The 19,682-nt window shown below is 49.3% G+C and overlaps 1 protein-coding gene across 15 annotated transcripts; it reads left to right on the top strand.

The window, feature by feature from the left end:
• Positions 1-234: 234 nt before the first annotated feature.
• LOC310884990 (CMP-N-acetylneuraminate-beta-galactosamide-alpha-2,3-sialyltransferase 4-like) lies at positions 235-17,971 on the top strand. 15 transcript variants are annotated; one of them, XM_083807683.1, is made up of 13 exons: positions 1,505-3,364; positions 4,301-4,397; positions 7,453-7,549; positions 9,685-9,739; positions 10,207-10,287; positions 10,424-10,480; positions 11,180-11,307; positions 11,926-11,989; positions 12,758-12,853; positions 13,414-13,606; positions 13,937-14,065; positions 15,524-15,670; positions 16,019-17,961. In XM_083807683.1, exons 3-13 carry the CDS (start codon positions 7,471-7,473, stop codon positions 16,124-16,126), a joined length of 1,137 nt encoding a protein of 378 aa, XP_083663809.1. In that variant the 5' UTR covers positions 1,505-3,364; positions 4,301-4,397; positions 7,453-7,470; the 3' UTR covers positions 16,127-17,961. The 15 variants fall into 15 exon arrangements, 14 of the variants coding, with proteins under 14 accessions (XP_083663807.1, XP_083663797.1, XP_083663805.1 ...); XM_083807681.1 differs by lacking the exons at positions 1,505-3,364; positions 4,301-4,397 and adding an exon at positions 235-454; XR_014574487.1 differs by lacking the exon at positions 4,301-4,397 and having other exon boundaries at positions 1,300-1,640; positions 15,524-15,757; positions 16,019-17,971.
• Positions 17,972-19,682: the final 1,711 nt, after the last annotated feature.

A 19,682-nucleotide genomic window follows, 5' to 3' on the forward strand; every position in this document is an offset into this window, starting at 1 on the left:
ACAGGGACGTGGCCCCAGGGCCTGCAGTGCCCGAGGTGGGCAGGGAACATAGAGCTCGGCCTGCGCAGCACAGGGCTAAGAACTGCCACCATGGGCTTGCACAGGCCGGCCTGCGGCAGGCTGTCATTTTGGGGCGGTGAAAGCCACCGTGACTAACCCAGCCTGGATGGGAGCTGGCTGGGGAGAGAGGTAGGGCTGGCAATGTGCCAAAAGTCCCCCCCCCCCCCCACCCAACCCCAAAGTTTTCAAGTTCCTGCTGTCCAGCCTGCAGCACAAGGGGCAAGCAAATGTAACGCCCTCCCTCGGGAGGCCACGGCCCAAGGGATCGCTTGCTGTGAGGGAAGCGAAGGCAAGGAGACCACAGCGGGGCAGGCCAGCACTTCGGTAGGGAGGCCTGCTGTGTGAGTGCCAGGTTGCGGGGGCGAGGAGAAAGCAGGGCCAGGACCTTTGGCAGGTATGGTACGAGTGGCCCCGCATCCCTGGGGACTGGGCTGTGGTGAAGAAGGGGGGCAGCCCCTCAGGGTGGGCTTGTCAGACAAGGGGCGCCGGGTGTCTGAGGGGCGGGTGGGGGAGTTTGTCACAGACGGCTGGAGCAAGCAGGAGGGCGAGGGTGTGCCCATTTCCCAGGGAGACAAACAGCCATATGGTGTTTAAAATGCCCTCTGCTCTCAGGTTTCTCCCCATGTCACCCCAAAGCCCAAGGCCCGGCTCTTACTGCCCCTTGTACCCCACTGCAAAGTGCTCTGGAGTGGGGATGCTCCAGGGGCCGAGCTCCTCTGTCACGCTGACAGTAGCCCCTATCCCCATGTAACACCAGGCCTTATTTTCCTCCTTTTCCCCACAGAAAAGCTATTTCAGGCCATGGTTATTATAGCAGTTGGTTTTATAACCCAGATCCCAGCATGGCTAGCCAGCGGTGTGTACCCCATTGCTTATCTTGTCTGCTGTCAGGCTGCTTCATTTTCCTCACCTCTGGTGATTTATTTTGTTTTGTTTTGGTATTTTATATTTTATTTTATTTTATTTTATTTTATTTTATTTTATTTTATTTTATTTTATTTTTATTCTATTTTACTTTATTTTATTTTATTTTACTCTATTTTACTTTATTTTATTTTTCTTTTTCCTGTGAGTGCAAGAGCCAGAAACAAAGGCAGTGAAGCCAGGAGTGCCCTTTGCTGCCACTGTGCCTGTCCCTGCAGTGAAGCTGATCAATGTGTCTGCTTTTTGGCCCCGGCTGCAGCCTGCTGTGTGGGGCACAAGGAGCTGTGAAAGGCTTTTCCTCTCTTCTCTCTTTCCTTCTGGTCTGTCTTCCCAGGAACTTAGCTGGGACAGTCTCTGCCCCAGGACGTGGTGTGGACTGGCAGGCAGAGAGCTGTGAGGGCGCTGGAGGGTGAGCTGGGGCCTTGTGGTGTGCACATCATCCCCTCTGCTTGCATCAGCCATGGCAGGTTGCGCTGCAGGCAGGGGAGATGTGGGAAGGCATGTGCATACCCCGGGGCTCTGAGAGCCAGCCTCTCGCCCTGGGCCTGACAGTTCGTGTGGATCCTTCCTCTTCCTCCTGCCCTGCAGGGCTTGTGCCTGGAGCACTTGGGGTAGCTCATTTTTCCCATGCAGCAGTTCGTATTTTTCCTTGCACAGTAAGTTGGGTCTTGGTTAGGCTCCAGGGCCTGTCTGTGCATCTTGCTGCTGTTCTAAGGCTTGGGGATGGGGAAGAAAGCTGCAGAGAGCAGTGTGAATTGCTAAAGCTTTGGGCTGGCAAACTGACATCAGATCAATGGGAGAAAACATGAGGGCTGAAGGAGGGTTGCGTTTGGAATTGTGCCCTGGAGGGGAACGGGAAGGAGCAGTGACAGCAATATCCATGTGGGGAGACAGGACCCATGCCGGCCACAGAGGGATGCAAAGTGGTCTGGTTCCACAGAGACAAGGCTGCAGCACCCCAAGGTGCCTTTTCCGAACGAGAAGGCAGACCAGAGCAAGCTAAACACAGAGATGCCAGTGGCCCCAGTGCTGCCAGCCATGTGCTCTGCCCTCCCCACACTGTGCACAGCTCCTCCATCCCCGGCTCTGCTGCTGGATGTCCTCTTCCCAGGTCCCCTGAGGTGGCCGGACACCATGCTGTGCGTGTTGCTTGCTGCTGCCGTCACTGATCGGGGCACTTTGCAGCTCTCACCCTAGGTGCTGTCAAAGCACCATGATGCCATTTGCTGGCGTTGTTAATGAGCACTCTCTCCCATGGACTCGCTTAACAGCGTGGCACAGTGCCCGCTGACAGCGGCTGAGGACCTGCCACAGCTGGAAAAGGGCTTTTTAAGCAGAGAGATGGCCCTGCTGGGACATCTCTAGGGTGGGGAATTTTCCAGGCGAAAAAGGGGGGTAAAATCCCCATTTCCCACTCCATGCTTCTTTTGCTGGTAGTTCCTTTGCTATTCCCCTCTGAGATCTTGGTAGCCTTGTGAGATGTTGGGCTGATTTCAGGCCCGTGCTGAAGGGCACTGAGATTGCTGAAACATTTGGTCTGGAGCTTTCACCCACACTTCAGCACTGCACCCAGGCTCTGTAGCACAGCCATGCTGGGGCTCAGAGACCTCCCTGGGAACGGGAGCAGGTCCTGTCTGCCTCCCTCCTCCCCAGCCCCATGCAATTCTCCGTAGGTTTTCTGTACATCCCCTGAAAAGTAATGCAAAGACAGCAGCAGAAAAATGAAGCCCAAGTTGATGTAGGGTGGATGTGGCTGCTCTCCTGTCCCTGTGCATGGATGACTGCAGGGAACGAGAGCCTGTTTGGGGTGGGTGCACGGCACTGGTGAGGTGTGCCCTGCAAAATCCCCAGTTAATGCATCTGGGGGTCCTCCAAGTCCCTCCATCCCCACTTTACAAAGTCCTCCCTTTAAGGTCACCTGAAGCAGTGGCAAGCTGAAGTAAGGCTGTGGCAGCTGTGGCACCTCCTGGTCTCAGGCTGAGCTCTGACGCAGCCATTGAGCTGACTTTCTGCGGCACGTGGAACGGTTGCACAGTGTTGGTCCACAGAGCGTCCCGGCGCAGGGCTCTCCTGTGAACACTTCTTGGTGCCCACGCACATGTGGAGGTGGTGGCCACAGGCCATCCTGCTCCTGGGCGGTCAGTGCTGGGAGCTGGGATGTGCCACCCCCAGGGACACCCAGGGTTTTGCTCACAGGTTCCTCTGCCTCCTTGGCCTCTGTGAGTTTTGGCACACAGGAGATGCTGCAGTGCATACCTGAAGCACATGATGGCACTGCAGGAGCGCAAAACAGCCTCGGCCTCTTCTGCAGCTCAGCTGGGCTTTTAACCCCTCCGAGGAGGCAAAGCTACTGCAAGTGCGGTGGCTTTCCAGGGACCAGGTGAGGAGGAGGGTTTGGGGGGCGATGGTGCCCACTGCTGTCCCCAGCTAGGGCAAAGCATTGCACCCGAGCTGCTGGCTGCCTCCATGGCATCGCCCATCTCCCTGGGACAGGAGGAGCTGAGTGCGTGCGGCGCTGCGTCGTGGGCCTGAGCACATTTGTGAGCTGGCACCTCCCAAAATGCAGGGTGGATTTGTGCAGTGGCTCCTCACAGCCGTACAGGGTGTAGTCCCTGATCTTGGCATGCCTGAGGCCATTCCCCCTCTCTGCGGAGACCCACCTAAATCTTCCCCAGAGAGACCAGCTGTGCTTGACCAGGTGGCAAGACAGATGTAGGGCTAATTTGGGCAGCAGCACCTGTACGCCAGCATGCACCAAATGCATTCACCCGGGTGCACTGAGGGGCACTGCCCCGGCCCTCAGCTCGCTCAGATCCTGTCGCTGCCACGTCTGGCTTCGCCTCCTGAGCTCACGCAGGCAGAGAGATGGTCTTCAGATACGCGCTGGTCGGAAGCGAGCCCCGGTGCAGGTCTTGCATGATAATATCCTGCTGGCTGGCACCTGGGGCTTGGAAGAGGGCGAGCGCATTTGTTAGTTTGCTGGCTCCTGAAGCGACTGATCCTCTAGCCAAAAACCGGGGAGAGCTGCAGAGACGAACAGAAAGGCTGCAACAGCATTTCCATGTAGCACATGCTTTTTTCCTGAAATAATCCCTGCAGGAGAGAAACTCTGCTTAAAATATTTGGATGTGACAATCGTGGTAGTTAGCTGTTCTTTGTAGATGAACTGAAAATGTATAAATGCAGCAAGTTCTGCCCAAATTATTGCCAGATTGTGTAGGTATGTGAAAGTGTGATCTTCATAGAGGTTGGCTTGAATTATGTGGTGGACACGAGGTGGATGGCTCTGCTTTTCCTCCTGTTGTCATCCCCATAGGAAAAAGTTCTCTTTAGGACTTCTCCATAAGTAACAAGACATACGTCCATGAGAGAAAGCACAAAATCAGGAGCAGAGGAGAAAAACACTCTTCCAAGTAAGGAGAGGGGTGGAGGGGCTTGGTTTCTGCAGCTTGTGTCCATCTCTCTGGATGGAGCACTCTTTGCTTGATATCTCCCTGTTTTAAATGCAGCTGATTGATTTTCTTTCTCATTCTCCTTTTGTGCCTGTTTATTTTAATAAAGATAGATTTTTTTTTGAAACCTGAAGCAAAATGTTCCACTGTCTCCACCCACCCCCCTGGCACTAAGCGCTGATGGGTATTTCAGTGGTTATAATTTGATTTCTGCCTCTCCTGCTGGGCTGATGTGAGAGAAACAACATTTAGAGAAGTAGATTTAAAAAAAAAAAATTTGGAGCAGGGGAGGCAGAGGCTGGGAGTGGTGTGGGAAGAGGGAAAGAGAATCAGCAAGAATGCACTCTCGTTTTCTAGGCCATTTTTTTTTCAAGTTTGCAATCTCTGATGGACAAAAATCCCAGTATAGCTCATCTAATCAATCGCTCTCTGAAGAATAGAAAATGCCTCATCTCTTTAGGTATTTTTGTGTTATTCTTGGCCTGCTGCAGTGACTCATCGGAGCTGCTCTGTGCCAACGATTTCGGGCTTGTAGCCCCTTTGAGAGGTAGAGAATTCTGGTAATTCCGTTTTGCAAGTGGAGAAGCTGAGGCAGGGAGTAGTAAATCGGTTCCTTCCCCTTCAGATCATGTGTGTGGCGAGGGCAGTGTGTGGAGCAGGCGTTAAGGGCTGATTTCTGACCCTGTGATTCAATCAGCACACATAATCCAGATGCAGTTTCCGCAGCGCTCAGCTCTTTACACTTAGACAAAACGAGGTTTTCACTAGTGCTTAGCAGTCAGCCCATCTCCAGCGATAATATTGAGCAGCAGATTTTTAAAAGAACTCAGCAACTCCTCAACTCCTGGAGTTTCTTAGGGAAAAGCTCCTGCTTTTAGCTAACAGGCATGGTTTTTTCTTTGCCAAAAATCTGACCCTTCATTTCTAGGCACAGAATTAAAAACTCGATCATCATTTTTTTTCTAGTTTTAAAACAGGAGCATCCTTCTTTTCCTTTTTTTTTCTTGATTTTTCTGGTTTCTAGGGACATGATTAGTGATTGCTTGTGTGCATATCTGAAGTTAATAGCTTTTCTAAATATTTTTTCCTCCTCTAAAATACATATCGAGATTGTCTGCAGCAGTTTGCATTTCCTGCTGTGGAGACAAATACCTTAATTAGAATGGAAAGCAGGAAAAAAAAATCACACAGAAAAAGAAAACATCTCTGTGAAAAGAAACCTGAAAGGCTTGAGAGAAGTAGAAACGGGCAAATGAAGCCTCCTGGCAGGCAGGAGGCATCTTGCAGAAACAAGGGTGTATGCACACAGGCTTTGGGGGCTGTTTTGCAGAGGGGGTACTGCTGGAAGCCGGGCTGGGTGCAGAAGCTGTTGCCTTTCTGTCAGGCAGTAAGAGCTGTTCTCAAACTGCTCATTCTCAGCCTCCTGCAGCTCCTGCTCTGATCTGTCTGCAGGGCTTGGTTTCAGTGATCTTGTCTTGAGAACAGGAGGGACAGGGGATGTTCTTTTGCCATCGTAACTGCCTTGGACATGGGTTTTTCCTCCACTTTAGAGTGAAGGCTTACATAAATCCTATGTGGTTGCTGTAGTTTGTTATGGGACTCTTTGTACCTGCTGGTCCTCCCTTGGCTTCAGCATGCACTGGGGAAACCACAGCAGAAGAAAGCAGCAAGAGATGCCTATATATCAGGCTGGTTTTAACTCTGAGGACAAATGAGAGGGATGGGAAGCTGCAAGTACAAAATTGTTGCTCAGACCTGCAGATTTGCTCCTTGAGTCTAGTTAGAGGTGAAAGTACTGCATGTAGTTTCGACTGCAAAGTTTGACAGAGCAGGAGAAAAGGTGACCATATTTATAACCGAGAGCACCGTGTAAGTCTGCAACGTTTGCCTGCAGGGAAATGGGGTGAGAGACCTCTTGCCTTCCTTATATTTTTAAGCAAAAGCATCAGCCTGCAAAAGGCACACATTCAGCCCACTCCCACCTCCACAGTAGGTCTGCAGCCAGAAAAGATGAGCTAGCTCTCTCCACACCCCTGTCTTAAGGTCTTTCTGGGAAACACTCCCAATCCCCTTCCCCTAACAGGCATCCATCCACCCAAAAAAAAGACCCTGCTGTCCCAAAGCACAGCAGGCTGCCAGGGCTTCCTATTTACGGCCAGCTCTGATGCACTTCACATGCTGCCCGTAGCTGGGGGACCACCCAGACCTCCTTGACATCGTCCAGGAGGGCAGCAGCTGCCAGCCCTGGGTTTCAGAGGGCAGCCTTGCTCTAGATGAGTGGCAGCCAGCAGAAGGGTCTGCTTGGATGGATTAATCAGCCTTGCAAAGGTCTTTTTCCAGGCCAGGGGATGGGGGGAAGAAGGTGGACTGAGAGCATCGCAGACTGCTTCCCTGCTGCTGAGCTCGGATTTGTATCCAGCTCATTGAGGATAATTAGATGATCACCATCAGATGGGTAAGCTGAGCGCTCACTTTCTGCACCATCCCTCCAAGAGAGGAGCACATTATTCCTGTTTTTCACCAGCCCGAACCAGCAATTGTCTATGTGAGCTGCGGTGCTGTCCCTATATAATTAAGGCTGTCAGTCAAACCCAGACACCTAAACACTACAAACTCCACAGCATAGAAGGATTGATCACAGGACTTTATTGGCAGTCAAAGCAGCACTTTGTGGGCTCTCTTTTCCTTTGTCAGTGGAACAAACTGTGGGGCCGTGAGAAGGGAACACCCCTGGGAAGGTGGTTAGGTGCCTCCACCGCCTGCTTACTGGGCACGCAGCTGTGATGCCAGATCCTGTGCAGGCAGAGGGATGAGCTGCACTGATCCTGATCAGTGTTTGCAGGGGCCTTGAGGCCAGCAGGCAGAGCATGGGGAGCACCAGTGCTGTGTGGACAGAGGCACAGCGTCGGAAAGTCTAGGCTTACGGGACAGGCACGCAGCCTGCCTGTCTCTGCAGAAGTGCCAGATGAAAGCTCCTCAGCCCCGTCTGACTGATGTTGTCTCTACTTTTTTGCAGGGTGTGCATGGAGACAGCATGAATGCCAGATCTGTAGCGGGAAGACTTGTCCTTGCCCTTTTTCAGTGGAAAAGGCTGGTGATATTGTTGTGCGTGGGTAAGAAAACCTCAATCCGTGCTGAACCTTGCTGTTTCCCAGCCATCACTCACCGCTGTGTCCCCCTGCCCTATGCCTTGCAGGGCTGGGACTGTATAGAGGGAGGGTCCCCTCCTGGCCATGGATGTCTTCACTGGAGAGACCCCCAAAATGGAATAAGCCAGAAGATAGCAGGGAAGGAGACACATTTCCATAAATCCAACAAACACTGCCCCATGTCCCCACAGACTGAGATGAGGGGGATCTGTGGACTTAAATGCATTCCCAGTGCATAGGGATCAGCAACAGGAGCACAGGCACCGGTCGTGGTGCCCTGCTTTCACTGCACATAGCTCCATCGCTTGTATTCCCAAATGCTGGGCCTTGTCCTGCAAACGGCCCCGCCACGTGCAGCTCCCCCTGCAACAGCTCTGCTCTCCTGTGCATGAGCCTTCCACTCATATTTGTCACTAGCAAACTTGTTTTTTTCCAAGAGATTTTTTAGGTGTGCCTGTTTTGGGTGAATTTTATCAAGTCATCTTGGATGTCTCAGGGGGTGTGGTGAGCAGAAAAGCATCTAAAAGGTGACTTTTTTCCCGAAGTACAGAAATCCTTCTGTTGTTTTGCACAAGTGTAGAACAGCTAGGTGTTAACTTCATGAATTCTCCCCTGTATTAATATTTGTTAATATTTAAAAACCTCAAAGCAAGGCAAGCCTCCCGTCTGGTATGTGTGCAGAGGGCTGCGGGAGGCTAAAGCAGGGTTAACATGCTTCTGTGATAATCGAATGAGATTCCTGGGACAGAGGGGAGGTCTAGCAGTCACCCTCTGATAAATGCCACTGCAGTCTTTGCAGGATTAGGGTCCAGAGGTGGGTGTTTGCCTGCATTGTGTGTTTGTGTGTAGCAACCCAGAAATTAATCGGCTGATGAAAGCCTCGGTGTGGTATGTGCAGGAGGTCCAGGAGAGACCCACTGGTACAATGTCTGTACGAGTGTACGTAACTGCTTGTGATCTCGCTCCAAGAGAATGAAAACCAATTCTAATTTCATACTGTCATTGAAAGACCAGTTGTTTGTCACAGAAAAAAATCACTGCTGCTTAATGGCCAAGATGCGACCATTGTCATTTTCATAAAAAAGAAAGAGCCATCATAATGTAACGACTATTTTGTTGTACGATGTGGGAAGTGCTGAGGAAAGTCAAATTAAAAGTCTTTATCTCCAATCTGAGTGGCCTCTTTACTAATGGTTAATAAACAAACAAAACACAAAGAAACAGCAAAAACAACTAATGCTGGAAAATGCTAGCACCAGCACACCAGCAGCTCCATGAAGCCAGCAGGTGGAGCTGGGCACTCTGATGGGCTGGGTGAGGGGACAGACCTCTGGGCCCCTCCTAAATCAGGGGCAAATCCTTCCCCTTCCTCAGCTCCTTAGAGCTGCAGCAATGTCTGAAGTGTCAATTCCCTCACATTTCCTGCTTTGGGTCATGCCACTAGAAGGGTGCACATGATGGAGAAGTCTTTCCCTGCTGCATCCACATGCAGGGCAAGCATGAATCCCAAATTCATCCAGGGGAAGCCAAGCTTGTGCTCTGAATCAGCACAGTGCCTTGCTTAAGGTGAAGAGCAGCTCAGACAAGCTGTGGTCCATGTTACTAAACTGCTCTCAGCTAATCTTTTGTCTGGCATGGACCTGCTGATTTCAGCACTGGAAGCAGCCCTGGTTGAGACTGGAGGATTTCTCCTGCATGTGCATTTCTTCTTACTGCTGTGAGCCTTTGCTTTCCTCAGCTTTCTGGATTTTGTACCCAAGCATCATGGTGTGAGTTGTGGCTGCATTGTGCTGCCTGTCTGGGGCATAATGGATTGCTTTGTGCAGCAGGAGCTGCTTCAATGTGCTCGTGGTCCTCGGGTTCACTACCAGAAGGCCCATTAATTCTTGCTAGCAAGGGCCTAAATCAAATGCAGCCACTTGGAGGCTCCAAACTCTGAAACAGGGTCTGATCTGCTCAGCTGCAGGTCTGATGGCTGCAGGGACTCAGGAGGTGCTGTTGTGGGGGGAGAGGTCCCGTGGGCTGCACAGTGGGCTGGTTGTAGCTGTCGTGCTGTGGCTGTGCAGCTGATCTACCTGTGTCTGCCTCTCCTTCTGCAGGTCTGTGCATGAAGGAGCTGTACTATGTGATGAACACACTTGAAAGTCATGTTGGGTAAGTTAACTTCTTCCATTTTCTGACCTCAGTGCTGCTGTGGTCTGGGGTAACTGTGGGACACAGTTCTTTATTGTGGAAAGTAGCTGCCAGGGTAAAACCTGGGCTAAGAAACAGCTCCCCCAGTAAGGTTTGAATCCTTGGGGACTTGGAGGACTGTGTTCTGCCTGGAAGGACAGGGCAGATGGAAAAGTAGCAGGATGAAACAACATTGGTGAGCCTGGAGATAGCTAGACCACAGCAGGGATTCCCCAGTGTTGGTGGTCACCGCTGGAGGAACTTGTGGCTGTCCCACAGTGCTCTTCGTTGTGTGCCTCCATGTGGAGTAAAGAACAAGGCTCACCTGAGGCCAACGATTTCCTAAAACTCAAGCTGCTCAAGGCCGTGAGCAGCTTGACTTAACTTTGGCATTATTATTTGGCAGATGTCTTTTTCCATCTAAATTCCTGTGTGTTTCTGTTGAGCAGACAAGGAGGCCTTTACCTGCTCTTTGGAGGGGGCCTGTTCATGGACAGCAGTGGTCAGGAGCTGGGAGATGGGACAACATGGTCAGAAGCTCAAAACCCTCCATTTGTAGACATCTTTAAGAGACCTCCTGAACTACCACTGGTTCTCAGGCCACAATCTAAGGTTTGAGAGCCTTCAGGAAGGGCTGGTAGGAAATTAACCGTGTTTCTTTTACAGGAGGCATGTTGGTGCTTGCCAGAGACGCTTCATGTGGAGAAAGCCTTTTCTTGGGAGGTTTGTTAGCTGTATCTCATTTGTGTGGGGAATTTTGATGAGAGATCAGTCAGTGTCTCGGTGGCTACTGCTTGGTGGAGACTGGCATTCTGGGGTTTGTGTGCAGAAATGCAGGAAGGAAATAGAACTAAGCTCAGCTAACTCTTGCACAATTGCACCTTGGCCCCATAACAAGTGAGTCAACAGGCCAGCAGGATGATGCAATGCAGAAAGTGTGAGTAAAATGTCCAAGCAGAGAGGAAGAGGTGCGAGCTGTTAAATTGGTCAGTGTGCAGTCAGGCTTTGTCATGGGTGTTTTGAGCTTTGTCATGAAGTGAATGAGTAAATGAAATTGGGAACGTAACTGGAATTCTCTCCCTCTCTCCTCTGGATAAACAATGAAACAATGAGTAAGCATTCCTCAAACTAGTACAGAGAGAGAAATGACTGAAAAAAGAGAGAAGCTGGGGGGGCAGAACTGGAGAGGAAATGAAATTTTTCTGTCGCTGCTGCTCAGAAGATGGGTTAGAATCAGTGAGCAGTAGGGACTGGATTTTAAAAATGTGGGTCATTTCTGGGAAGTACTTCAGGACAGTTCAGCAGCTTTCCAAAGCTCTTCATTATTCAGCCTGCTTCAGCTGCCCTAGTCCTTGTGTCTGACACTGCTGTGACTGCTCCACTTGTCCATGAACTGCTGCGTCTCTGATTCTCTCTTGTTAGGTCTGAATCTCACTGGAAGCCTTTCCTGACCAGCAAATCCTTATACTCGCTCATGGACAGGCCTTTTAGACAGAAGGCTGAAGAAGTTCTGTGGTTCCATGAACTTCCTTTTGGGCTGCAGAGTTCAGGTATTGCAGTGCTCTGCCCTCAGTGTTGTGGATGGACACGGTGTGGCTGGAGATCCTCCCTCTCCCTGGCAGCCTCAAGTGCTGCAGAGGAGATAGAAATACTGGGTGCCAGCGTGCACCAGGGTCAATCTGGGCTGACTGGATGGGGTGCCTTTGAGAAAAGGTCGTAGTCCATCATAGTAGTCATGAAAGAAGGAGAGCAGTGCTTTAACTACAGGCTCTAGCTGTGCAGGGAGGGATGGGAAGTGGAAAGCTGAGAGAAATGCTCTTGTGGGTAGAGTAGGAGCCACTGCAGAAGTTATTAAATGCCATTGGAAAGAGGATACTGAGTGGGCTGGTACCTGTTGCCTTATTCAGTGTGAGGTACTACAGACCAGCTTCAATTGCTGGTAGTGCTGATCATAACGTGCATGTCCTTCATGTGGCAAAAATGCCTAGTGTGGACAGTGTTGGGCAGATGGAGGTGACGAGCAGTGTTTAAGTAGGCTGTCCCGTGTAAACTGTCCTGGCATTTTACATGGGGGTGAAACCCCAAAAGAAAAAGGAGAGTTAGCCTGTTGTCAGTGGTGGGGCCACGATTTTCCCCTGAAGATGACTCTTCAACTTCTTCTCTTCTAGTTCTCTCTGCTTTTAGCACATTGCAGCTTCTTCCAGAGCAGGAGTTGCCTGGATCCTTTGGCCGGTACGATGGCTGGGCTGGAGATGGGTGTTGGGGGAGCAGGTCTGTCGGAGAAGTGATAGATGGGTTGAGAGCCCCGGTTTCTGCAGCTTTTCGAAGTTCTCTCTCTTAGTGCTCAACTTCACAGTCCTTTCTGCCTCTCACTCCTGCTACTCTTCATCTCCTCTCTCAGTAGGCTTCTCTTTCTCTCCCTTTTAAATGTACCCTTTCAAGCAGTTCTTCTACTGATGAACTTAAGCTGCTAGCTCCCAGCTCCCTCCCTTTCACTTCTGTCATACCCTGAGTTCTGTTCTCAGTGTTGCCCTGTCCCATCTATTTTCTCTTGCTTTAAATCCATCCCAAGCATGACAGAGTGAAAAGCTGGGTGAATCCCTCAGTTCTGCCTGCCCACATTCAGGGGGAGCTGGAAGCAAAGTAAGCTGTCCGTGGCAGCTCTTGGCAAGCACTTTCACTTGGGTCCTTCTTTCCTCTAGTTAATTAGATTAATTTTTCTGTGATGTCTCATTCTCCCTCTCCCCAGTGCACTGCATGCCACAAGCAGAGGTCCACCCTCATAGTTACTGGTCTACTGGGTAAACCCCAGCATACCAGCTATCCGGTGTGGCTACACTGACTAGAAACAGCCAGAGTCCTACTAGTCAGGGATTCTCTCCTCTGATGTCACCCCAGGAGTTACTTGAGGACATCAAAAAGGCCCTCAGGGTTGCTGATTTAACCTGGTGGAGATGCTAGTCAGAGGATTTTATCTCTTGCAATCTATTCTTCTGCCAGCTTATGGTGCCAAAGGTGCATTGTGGTTGGCAATGGCTACTCCATCCATGGACAGCGCTTTGGGAATTTGATTGACTCTCACCATGTTATCATCAGGTACTGAATCCTTACTAAAACCTTAACAATTAAGCAGAGCTTGAGGACTGATATCATATATGTAACTTTCTTGCCTGGGAAACATTTAGGGTCCAGCAGCTCAGGTAATCAAATAACTTTTTTTGAGTTTATGGCTAAGCACAGACACCGCAGGAGCCAGAAACTGTACTGCTAACTCATAGGTGTTGTACCTGGGACTGGACGGCCACCTCCAGCTCAGTGCAGTCGTAGGAAATCCCAATCTTTGTCTGCATTGCAACTTTACATGCAGATTTAGTCTGTCTTAAGCAAATCATTTAATGTGTTTCATGTCCCTATCTGAAAAATAGTGGTTGCTTGCCATTGCCATCTTTTTCTTGCAAAGGAGGAACTATTGGGATGTGTGGTGGGGAGGCCCATTCTGTGCAACCAGACTGCTGGGTTGGGCCATAATGTGTGGTGGTGCCTCACGTGCGTTCATATGGCCAGTCTGGCATCTGACAGCACACAGCTGCATCCATGGTTGGGAACAGGCGATAATGAAATTGGACCAATCCTGCCCTTCTGGCTTTGATTCTCAGATTAAATGATGCTCCAGTAAAAGAGTACAAGAAAGATGTGGGTGAGAGAACCAGCATCCGTCTCTTCTTCCCTGAATCTGCTCTGCCCAACCCTTTAGAAAACAATGACAATGATACGCTGATGGTGTTTGTCCCATTCAAGCCTCTGGATTTCCTCTGGCTGAGGGAAGTGTTGCTGAAAACAAGGAACAAGGTGAGAAGTCTTTAATGAGGGGAGGTTGAAACAAGGTTATTTGTAGTGACATATTCAATAGCTCTAATAATCATGTATCTTTCAAATATTTAATGAGCTGCACAAGGCACCTGAGACCTAATTTTTCACTAATTAGAAAGACCCCAGTCACAGCTAGATTGCATATGGGTGCATTGGAATGAGTGGAAAAGACCAGGAGATAACTTTGTTCCTCCAAATTCTCAGTCCTCTGAGCATCGAGCCAGAGCAACAGACCACAGCTAACTTTCTCCTGGCATGGTCTGATGTCCATGGACGTGCCATAAAGACCTCTCTGCCTTTCTCCTACAGACAAAGGTGGGATTTTGGCGGCAGCCCCCCCAGCAGTGGAATGGGAACATCTCTCAGCTACGTATTCTCAACCCATATGTCACCTACGAAGCAACGTACAAACTGCTGCAGCTGAATGCATCAAGTAGGGTATGATATCATGCTGGAGAGCAAACAGATGACCGTCAGTGTTCCGTGTCTTCCCTAATACCTTACTGCTTCAGCGCCACACAAGGGGAAGGAAAACCTAGTCACTGGGTCAGCCAGTCCCTTCCCCTAGTAAATGCAGTCTTTCCCTATAGCATGGTGTTTCAAGTTTTGAGCCCTGTTTGTACAAGGAAAAGGAAGACTTTTCCCCACCTGTCACAACTGTGCAGCATTACTCTAATTCCAATCTGCCCGGTAATCCCTTGCCATTTTGCATACAAGTGACTCTTCAGAGTTGAATTTCTGGCCATAGTTGTAGACCTCAGGATACCTGCTTCTCTAGCGACTAGCAGCTTTGTCATACAAGGCCTTTCATACATGTTCCTTTGCTTTCCCTGTCTAGACCATTACTGATAATTAGCTAGCATAAAATGTGAGGAGTTTTGGTTGGCTTTCCTTAAAACATTCAGTTCTTACAGATCTCTGGCTTGAGGCTGGCTGTTATGCCCACTGCTTCTGGAACACAAATTTCCCCTTCGCTGCACGATGGAGGATTACTTCATTAATGAATCTAATGATACTTTGTCTTCAGTCCTGATGATCTTTGTGATGGTGCTGTGGAATCTTTAATTAACTTTAAGCCTGCTGGGCACCACCAGGATGTTTATAATCTGCAACAAATGCAGGAGAAGCTTGAAGGTCTGGTGTGGTGAAATAACCTTGTCCAAGGTCGTGCGCTGACTCTTGGCTGGGCTGAGATTAGAGACCAAGTCTCCTGACTGCTGAAGCAATGCTGCAAAAAAGTACATTTCCCTGTTAAACTGTTAGGAAAGTGCAAAGTGGGACAATCCAGATGAGGGGTGCTAAGTGCTAGGGTGAGCTTGGGGAACCAGGCAGCGTGTTCAGCTGCTCACAAGCGTGGTGGCTGTTCTGCACAGCCACAAGGCTTTTAATGTCGCGGTTTGTACATGGTCATGTTAGGTTTATGTGAGCAGAGGGCAGTTTTGTAGCACACAGGCCAGGGACGGGAATTTAATGCATGGATTAGAAGTGAGGTTTCACACGAGGGCCCCCAGCAGGGAACACACACACAGAGGCACATGGAAAAGAAAGAGATGCAGGGACTTTGTCCAGGCTCTGTAATGGATGTGGCCTTATTAAAAAGTGTGCTGATTCCTTCCATCCAAAAGCTTTTTGATTTCCATGGAGCTCCGTGTTTTATCATTTCAGAGGTTTTACACTCCTGAGCCCTTATCTTCTGCAGCACCTTCTCAAAAGATGTTCCTTGTTTGAGTTCAGGGAGTGTTGTCCAGGCATTTGTCCTACTTCATTTACATATTTTCTTGCTACGTGGAGTATGTGGAAACTATTGGTCCCAGCTGAAAAGGTGTTGCTAGTATCGGTTTTGTAATAGTATGAGTTTGAAATGCTAAACAGATGTTCTCTCTTTTCCCTTCCCAGAGATATGCCACCACGGGAATCATTGCTTTGAACTTAGCCCTCCATATATGCCAGGAGGTCAATATTGCAGGCTTTGGTTACCCCGGCAACCATGACAATACTACACCAATACATTATTACAATACAGGTCGCTCACGGAAAGAAGAGGTAGAAAATGCTTCCCCTTCAAACTGAGGTGTTCTCCATAGGGAAGCCTGCTGGCAAAAGCCGGGACTAAAGGAGCTGTGAGCTCTGGTAGCTGTCACTCGTGTTTCTTGTGGAAATTCCTGCTGGGGCATCCTGGGGAACATGCTTTGTTCCCAGAGAGCAGCTTGAGAACAGATGCTGGCTCCTTTGTGGTGCCTGTCATCTGGCCTAGTTCGGGGAGGAGGGTCCTGTGCAGTGAAAGTCCTGCAGGGGGCTACATGTTGGGTCAGGCAGGATCCAGTGCATTTTGGGGTGGATGAGAGGCACTGTAAGGAATAATCAGTAACTTTGGCTCTCTTGTCCTTGCAGCTCATTCAGCATAATCTCACAGCTGAGAGGAACTGGCTGCTGAAGATGATTGAGTGGGGAGTGATTGCTGACCTAGCCAGCCCTGCCTTTCAGGCCCAGAACCACTGAGAGAAGGCCATGATGCTTGCTGTCCCCATCCAGACAACCCTGGTGATCCCAGCTGGACTTTACCTTTGTTCCAGGTTGTTTTGAGCATGTGACAGCGTGTCCTGTCCCACATGGGATGGGAGTTGAATCCTCCAAATTGAGAGCACTTGCGCTTTCCTCTGTTAGCCTCTGGCTTCCACTGCTGTCTGCTGCACTGGAGGATGAGCAGTATTACACAACCCTTCTTCCTTGAGTAATCTCTTCCTGGTTTGTAAACAGTTATCCTTTGCTCACCAGGTTATTTGTGAAAAGCACCAGACTGAGACGCTAAGCTGGTCTGCAGCCCCTGAGAAGGGGAGTGGTGAGAGCGCAGTGCCTACCTTGAGATTTCAAACTGCTTCCTACACAGATTGGAGTGAGAGAGAGTCATACCTACCCATCGCTATGGAAAAGGACTGAACACTCAGAAATTTCAGTATCTCGCTGATTGTTGGCAAATGTTAATGTCTGCAGGAGTTGTTTCTTTTATTGTTCTGTTTGAGAATAAATGCACTTCTGGTTTCAAGGGGTTGGCACTGTCTTGTGGGAGGGATATTCCCCATGCAGACAGGTGAGAACTACCTTAGAATTGCCTCTGAGATCTTTTTATTGCTCTATGACCCCATGCAGTCTCCTTTTTTTTTTCCCTCCCAGCATTCTGACCCGAGCTTTGCATGTCTCTTCCAGTTTGTTCTGAGCGTGGAGCCACCCTGCCAAGTCTACTTTGTGTGCTAAAGAGCTTCCACATTTAAGAAACACCCTTAAGAACTCACCTATTTGTGGCTGGCTCAACTCCACATCTCACAGGCGGTGAGAGTCTGCGGTGAGATGGTCTCATGACCACCTCTGTGGCCACATCTTCTCACCCTCTACGGCTTCCTTCCAGGAAGCAGCTATGTCATATTTCCCATTCTTTACTGCTTTCTTTTTGGCCTTTTATCACTGTGGGATAACCTCAGTTGATGCTTTACCAAAATGTTGCCTCTACCTGGAGAAAGAACCTACAGCATGATGTTAAACTGATGACGATGTTGCTAGGACCCCTTTGTTGCAGCCTCTTCAGCCAGGTGCTCACTGAGAAGAAGGTTCCTTCTGCATAGCTGTTTAAAGACAAGCTCTAAGAGTGGGGTTGGTTCAACTTAGATCAAGCTGTACGTGTCTTACAGCAGCAGCATTTGGGGTGTGGGAGCATTATAACTGCTAACTATTTCTATAGGAAACGAAGCTTCTGCTTTCCTTCCCATTTCCTTCCTCCCCCTGCTTTCACTGTGCTCAGGCTTTCAGGGTACTTCCCATGCTATTCTTGGCACTTCTTTTCCTGGGCAACTTATCTTTCAGTATCTCAGGCATCTCTCCTGAAGGCTTTTGATAATGTCTTCTCATGATCTGCAAAGAGTTAATCTCCTTCATGTTGTTCCTGCTGCTATTGCCTTTTGTCCAGCTTGGTTCCTGCTCCACTAGAGCTGAAATGGTTTTGCCCTGGTCAGTGCATGCAGTTCTTGGCCAAAGAAATGCTGACAAATATCCCCCAAAGCTGCCTTGCCCCAGGAGCCTGGTGGAGGAACAGGAGGCCCCAGTCCAGCTCAGTTTGAGGAAGGTCACCTGAAGGCTAAAAGGGGAAGACCTGGTCTTGCACGTGCAGACAGAACTGAACTGATCTTGGGAGGAAAAAGCTGTTTCAGTAAGTTCCTCTTCATTGGCTAAACACTGGCTTCGGGTTATGGTCTGCATGCAAGTAAGTCTTTACTGTCTACCTAGCACATAATAGCCACACAGATTCTGCTTTGTTCCAAAAATACAGTGTTCCTACATGGATACAAATACGTATGTGGATCTGGCTCAAGCAGTGTTTCAGAAGTTACTGCTTTGTAAGCAAAGGCAGTGGGCTCTCAACTATGTGGATAATTAATACTCTGTGTTCTTCTCCTGTTGGAGTAAAATGGCATAAAAATTTTAATGTCTGAAAGCTGATGTATAAGGCATGCTACCAGCTAACCCCAGGAGGTAGCTTACATTTTCTCTCGAGGTAACTCACACAAGAACTTTGCCACAGCTTGCAGGAGCTGCGTCTGCACTTTCCGACGCAGTCATTGCAACATTTTCCTGTCATGTAGTGGCAAGTCATGGTAGTGAAACCGTAAACACGAGGCTCAAGAATCTTAGCGCTGGTCACTGCCTGTGGCAGTGCTCTTCGTGCTTGCAGCAAGCAGGTCTGTTACACGCATTTTTGCTCTTGTGTCTAAGAGCTGCCTGATTTTCCCTCAAAACAGGGTTCTGTAATCTCTCCAGGTGACTACGGTTCATTAGAGCTGCCTCTTGATCAGTCTTTCACGGAGTGTTAGGAGAGGTTTTGTTTTTAACCGTGCTCCGGCAGTGGCACTGAACACCCAAATCTACCTGCCTTGTGTCCAGTTTAGAAAGCCTGAGATCTGCAGTCCTCCATGTCCTACCCACATTTCGTGCCTGGCAGTCCGAATAAATCCACGCCCTACCACAGACTCATTATTACCAAGAGAACTGGGGAAAAGGAGGTGAAATAAGAAGGATAAAGCAAAGCCACTGTAATACAAAACATATGTAAATTAGGCTACTGGACACCATAATAAGGATGTAATGAAGGGGGAAAGAAAAGGAAAATGAGTCCTATTGTTGCTAGAGTAGCAAAAGCCAGCACCCTCCTCAGGGCTGCAGAAAGGCAATTATACTGCTTCCCAGCACGGTGCATTTCATGCCAAGGCACTGTGAACATCCTCTTGTCAGTGGTGACAGTGAATCCCCGGCTCTGTGGCCAGCTGAGGAGTGACCATGGTTCATCCGAGGCAGAAGGGCAGGGAGCTGCGGGGCTGCGTGGTGCCAGCCTGCCTCTCCCACAGGACAAGGGAGCTCCCCCATCACGCGCTGCCTGTCCACCAGCACTTGGCGAGCAAATCCAGATGTCTCCACCATCCGTGTGAAATCCATGTGAAACCGTTTAGACTAAACACTGACTTCAGTAAAATGTAGGGCTCCTATTTGACCTGACGTAGTCCATATGGAGTACCTGCCACAGATAGTGACTGCCTTGACACTGATTAATCACTTCCTCTAGTCATATATTCGTCCCTGAACACCTGACACAGTTCTTCCCTAATAGCTTTTGCATAGTTCTGGAGTATTCATATGACCTTGGCTTTGGGGAATAACCCATCTGATGACACGCATTACCTACTTCCATGTAGGCTCGGATGCTTTTGATCAAACTAACTTGGACAGTAGCTTTTGGATTTGTTTCTTTCCCTTGTGTACACTCCTACCTGTCCTTTTCTGCAGTGGGAAAGAGCTCAGCTGTGCTGATTGTGCTTTGTTTTGAGTGGCAGCACTTGCAGTTGGCTGGGGCTTGGTCAGTGCTACATAGCTTGTACAGACTGGCTCTGATTCTACCTTCATGTGCTTACCTGCCACTTAGAGACACAGGCACAACAAGCAATCTGCATTACTGATTCTCTGTGCTTCAAAACTGGCAGTTTCTATGATGTGATTAGATGTAATGATGTAAATG

The sequence above is a fragment of the Anser anser genome, assembly GCF_964211835.1.
Source record: "Anser anser genome assembly, chromosome: 21".
Classification (NCBI taxonomy): Eukaryota; Metazoa; Chordata; class Aves; order Anseriformes; family Anatidae; genus Anser; species Anser anser.

Coding starts and splice junctions, on each gene's coding strand:
- LOC310884990 (XM_083807671.1), top strand. CDS start 1,473: ATGTGGGAAGGCATGTGCATACCCCGGGGCTCTGAGAGCCAGCCTCTC. Junction 7,550..9,684: donor GGTGATATTGTTGTGCGTGG/GTAAGAAAACCT, acceptor CTCCTTCTGCAG/GTCTGTGCATGAAGGAGCTG. Junction 11,990..12,757: donor TTGCCTGGATCCTTTGGCCG/GTACGATGGCTG, acceptor TTCTTCTGCCAG/CTTATGGTGCCAAAGGTGCA.